At 35.9% G+C, this 3,519-nt stretch overlaps 1 protein-coding gene across 2 annotated transcripts in view; it reads right to left on the bottom strand.

Annotated features, from left to right (window-relative positions):
* Positions 1 to 3,519, bottom strand: part of BRD7 (bromodomain containing 7) — a 53,641-nt gene that overhangs the window by 11,750 nt on the left and 38,372 nt on the right. For both annotated transcript variants that reach the window (XM_012642617.1, XM_012642618.1), the window contains exons 7-8: positions 1,449 to 1,633; positions 246 to 369 (exon numbers count right to left, since the gene is read on the bottom strand). In XM_012642617.1, the coding sequence (XP_012498071.1) occupies positions 246 to 369; positions 1,449 to 1,633 (309 nt within the window). The remainder of the gene's footprint in view (positions 1 to 245; positions 370 to 1,448; positions 1,634 to 3,519) is intronic.

Here is a 3,519-nt window from a genome sequence, read left to right as displayed (position 1 = left end):
CCACAGTAAGTTGAAAATATCATGAGTTGGAAATGCATGTAATACCTGAGAAACCCCCTTGTAAAGTCAAAAAATCCTAAGTAGGAGACTATCCGTTCATTATTAATTTTTCTACTGTTGAGTGTTATAGGGATGAAGAGCTCTATGGCAGATATAGATTAAAAACACACAAGCAATTGAAAACTTCAAGTTTCAGATGATTTGTATCAGTAGATAGAGGGGAAAAAAAGGAAAAGCTCAATCACCTGACTATTAACAAGCCGCCGGGTCAGTTTTCCTCCAGATTCCTTAACGATGCGGTCGATCTGCTCCTGCTCTCTTTCTAAATTATTGCTTTTAAACTTATCTTCAAGCATATCTTTGTCTTTCCTGAAAACACATATTAATACTAAGTAAAAAAAAAAAAAAAGATACATAACATGAAAATATTAAAATGAATTCTAAACATGAATACAAGTGAAGTGGAGACATTTTACTGTAACCTATTTTAATGACCTGGTAAAGGACCCTAATAACACACAAGCAGTAAGGCACACTTAATATGCTATTTCTCTCCCTTTTTTGTCCAGTCTTACTTGTCTTAAATGTTTTTCTGGGCACATTCACAAAAATGAATTCTACCTCAGACGTTATTTTGAAGGGGAAGAAGTATATAATTTGTTTTTTTAAAGTTCATTTTTTTTTTTTTTCAATTTAGGGGCCATGCTAATCTTCTCTGTATCCTTCCAATTTTAGCATATGTGCTGCCGAAGCAAGCACAAAAGTTCAATTTTTAAAAACTTAAAATAAACAGACATTTAAAATGTGTAAATCTTAGGAAGAGAACAAAGAAATTTGTCACAAGTTTACTTTCTTTGCATTATGACAGCAGAAATCCTTAACTGTTAACTACAGCCCTCCCCTAAGTTGCCAGTGAGGTGCTGGGCAGTCGGGGCCTGCTGTCACTGGTGTGAGTGGATGGACATGGCTGCGGCTAGCCCTGCTGGTTGCTGCCTGGGAGGACCAGTGGTTCATCGTTGCTCCCACCAGCTGACGTCTAGTGGAAAACATGCATGCATCTCAGTGACAGCCCATCTATTTAGGAGGCAGATTTAACTGCATTCCTGTGAACTCTTTGCTCCTTTATGGAATGAGGTAATGAATATCTATTTTTTTCTTAAACAAATAGTTCTGTTTAAATAAACTCACTGACAAGATGAACCCCTAAGGATAATTTATTGGTTTTAAAACCACTTTAAGAATACACATTCAGAACTGTGTTTGGACAATTCCATACAGTGCTTTGTATGAGAAGAGGAGTATCACGTCATCAAAATGGACTTTCATGCCAAAAACCTACCACCACTGACATACTTAGGACTTGGTCTTCCCAAGTCAGGCCCCGAATCAGTATTTTCCCCCCTTACTAGCTTGAAAAAGATTAACCTAGTATTTCAGAGATTCCTTACTTTTTATTCTCCTTATTGGGACTTTTGAAGGCTTGTGCTTCGGCATCTCCAGAGTCTTCCTTTTCTCTCGGCCAGCAGCCGCCGTCCTCCCCACTCTGCGAGGTGTCTGACCTATCTTTCTGCTTTCGAGTTTTTTGCAAGTCTGCCATGAAGTCTATGCTCTGCTTCAGGCTCTGAATTCTTTCCTAAAAATATTCAAAAATATTCTTATTGTTTACTTGTCATTAACTTTTAAAGTAATGCATTTTTTTTCCACAAGAGTTTGCACTTATCCTATCATTAACCAGGGAAGAAAAACAATTACATGTAATTATACAAAGAGAGTATTATATTAGGAAGCAAGACAATAATGTCTATTCCTTCCATTTTTACAATTTAATTTCCAACGTAAGAGAAAGCTTTACAACTTTATTGCACCATCAGAAAGTTAACAGAAGAGAAAGTATGAATTAAGACTAAGTATTCTTTGTAGTACCGAAAAACTAAAATTTAGTTTAATAGTGTGTTAACATTTTATATTTTAAAGACTGGCTAATCTTGTGAAACTTAAGAATTATGTGGTATATTAAAACCTAAAGCATAGTTAATCACGATATTTCTAGAAATAAAAAAAAAAAATAAAACCTAAAGCATGTGAACATGTGAAATACCATTATATTCTAGTATCCCACAGTGATCACTGATGACTGTGGCATTTTGCTGTGTGTGAAAACAACATGCCAAGAGAATAAAAGGTTGGTAGCCTATTTCCTTTCTCAGAGTGCATAATGTTCTAACTAACCAAAGAAGTCTTGTTTCTATTTTGTAAAACGTGTGCTTAATTTTCCACTGCAATGATGTGCTGTAAAATTTTCATTGTGCTTAAGGGCTTGAGGTTTCTGGGTAAATTTTAAAGAGGCAAATTCGTTCCTCCTGACTTATTCTGCCTTTTAACTCTGAGAGTTGTCACTGGCTAAAATATGGAGTCCAGCCTCCTTAGGGCTGCATAGGAACAGCAGGGAAGACTTTTGAGGAACAACAGAAACTAAGAACTGGAAAGGAACAAGAACAATGCATCCCAGAAACACCAAATGACTCACCTAAGGTCACAAAACCAGTGACTAAGACCAGGCCTCTTGTTACCTCACGACAGGCCTTTTCTCACCACACTACGCCGTATTAGTGGTGCAGATGGTGAGATCCTCAAGAACAAATTCTGATATTTTTGCTAGACTTTTGAAGTAATTTTAAAACTATTAAAGTAATATATTTTATTTTTATTTATTAATTTTAATTTTTTTTTTTTTGAGATGGGGTCTTACCATGTTGCTCAGGCTGGTCTTGAAATCCTGGGCTCAAGCAATCCTCCCACCTCAGCCTCCCAAGTAGCTGGTATTACAGGCTGTGCACCACTGAGCCCAGCTAAAGTAATACATTTTATTGTAGATAAATAAAGATACGGGTAGAGGAGAAACTAAAAACCTTAATGTATCATCCAGAGAGGAACAGTACTAACAGGTTTATCATTCCAGTACTTTTCTTAGCATTATATACATTAGCAAACTGGAATTATATTGAATATTTGATAAAAAGCATTTTCTTCAGTTAATAAATTATAAGCATTTCCTGTCCATATCAATAAATATTTCAAAAAATGTTTTTAGTAATTGCAATGTAGTCAATCCTATGCATATACCCTGATTTAATTAACAACCTATGATGGAACATTTAGATTTCCAAGTTCCTACTATTTACAAATAAAAGTCCCACAAACATTACTGTAAATAAATCTCTCTAGGAATCTCTCTGGGATACATTCCTAGAAAAGGAAATACTAGGTCAAAGAGAATGAGTATTTTTAAGGCTTTTGATACTTACTGCCAAACTGCTTTCCTGAAAAGTTACATCAATTTATATTAGTATTTGACAGTTTCTCTGAATCCTTGACAAACTGAATAATATCATTTAAAAAGAAAAGCCAGCTAGGCATGGTGGCTCATGCCTATAATCCCAGAGCCTTGGGAGGCCGAGGAGGAAGCAGGATCACTTGAGGCCAGGAGTTCAAGACTAGCCTGGGCAACATAGCAAGACC

The sequence above is a fragment of the Propithecus coquereli genome, unplaced genomic scaffold (genome assembly GCF_000956105.1).
Source record: "Propithecus coquereli isolate 6110/MARCELLA unplaced genomic scaffold, Pcoq_1.0 Scaffold180, whole genome shotgun sequence".
Classification (NCBI taxonomy): domain Eukaryota; kingdom Metazoa; phylum Chordata; class Mammalia; order Primates; family Indriidae; genus Propithecus; species Propithecus coquereli.
Note: the sequence above shows the minus strand (reverse complement) of the source record. Positions and strands in the feature narration are given on the sequence as shown.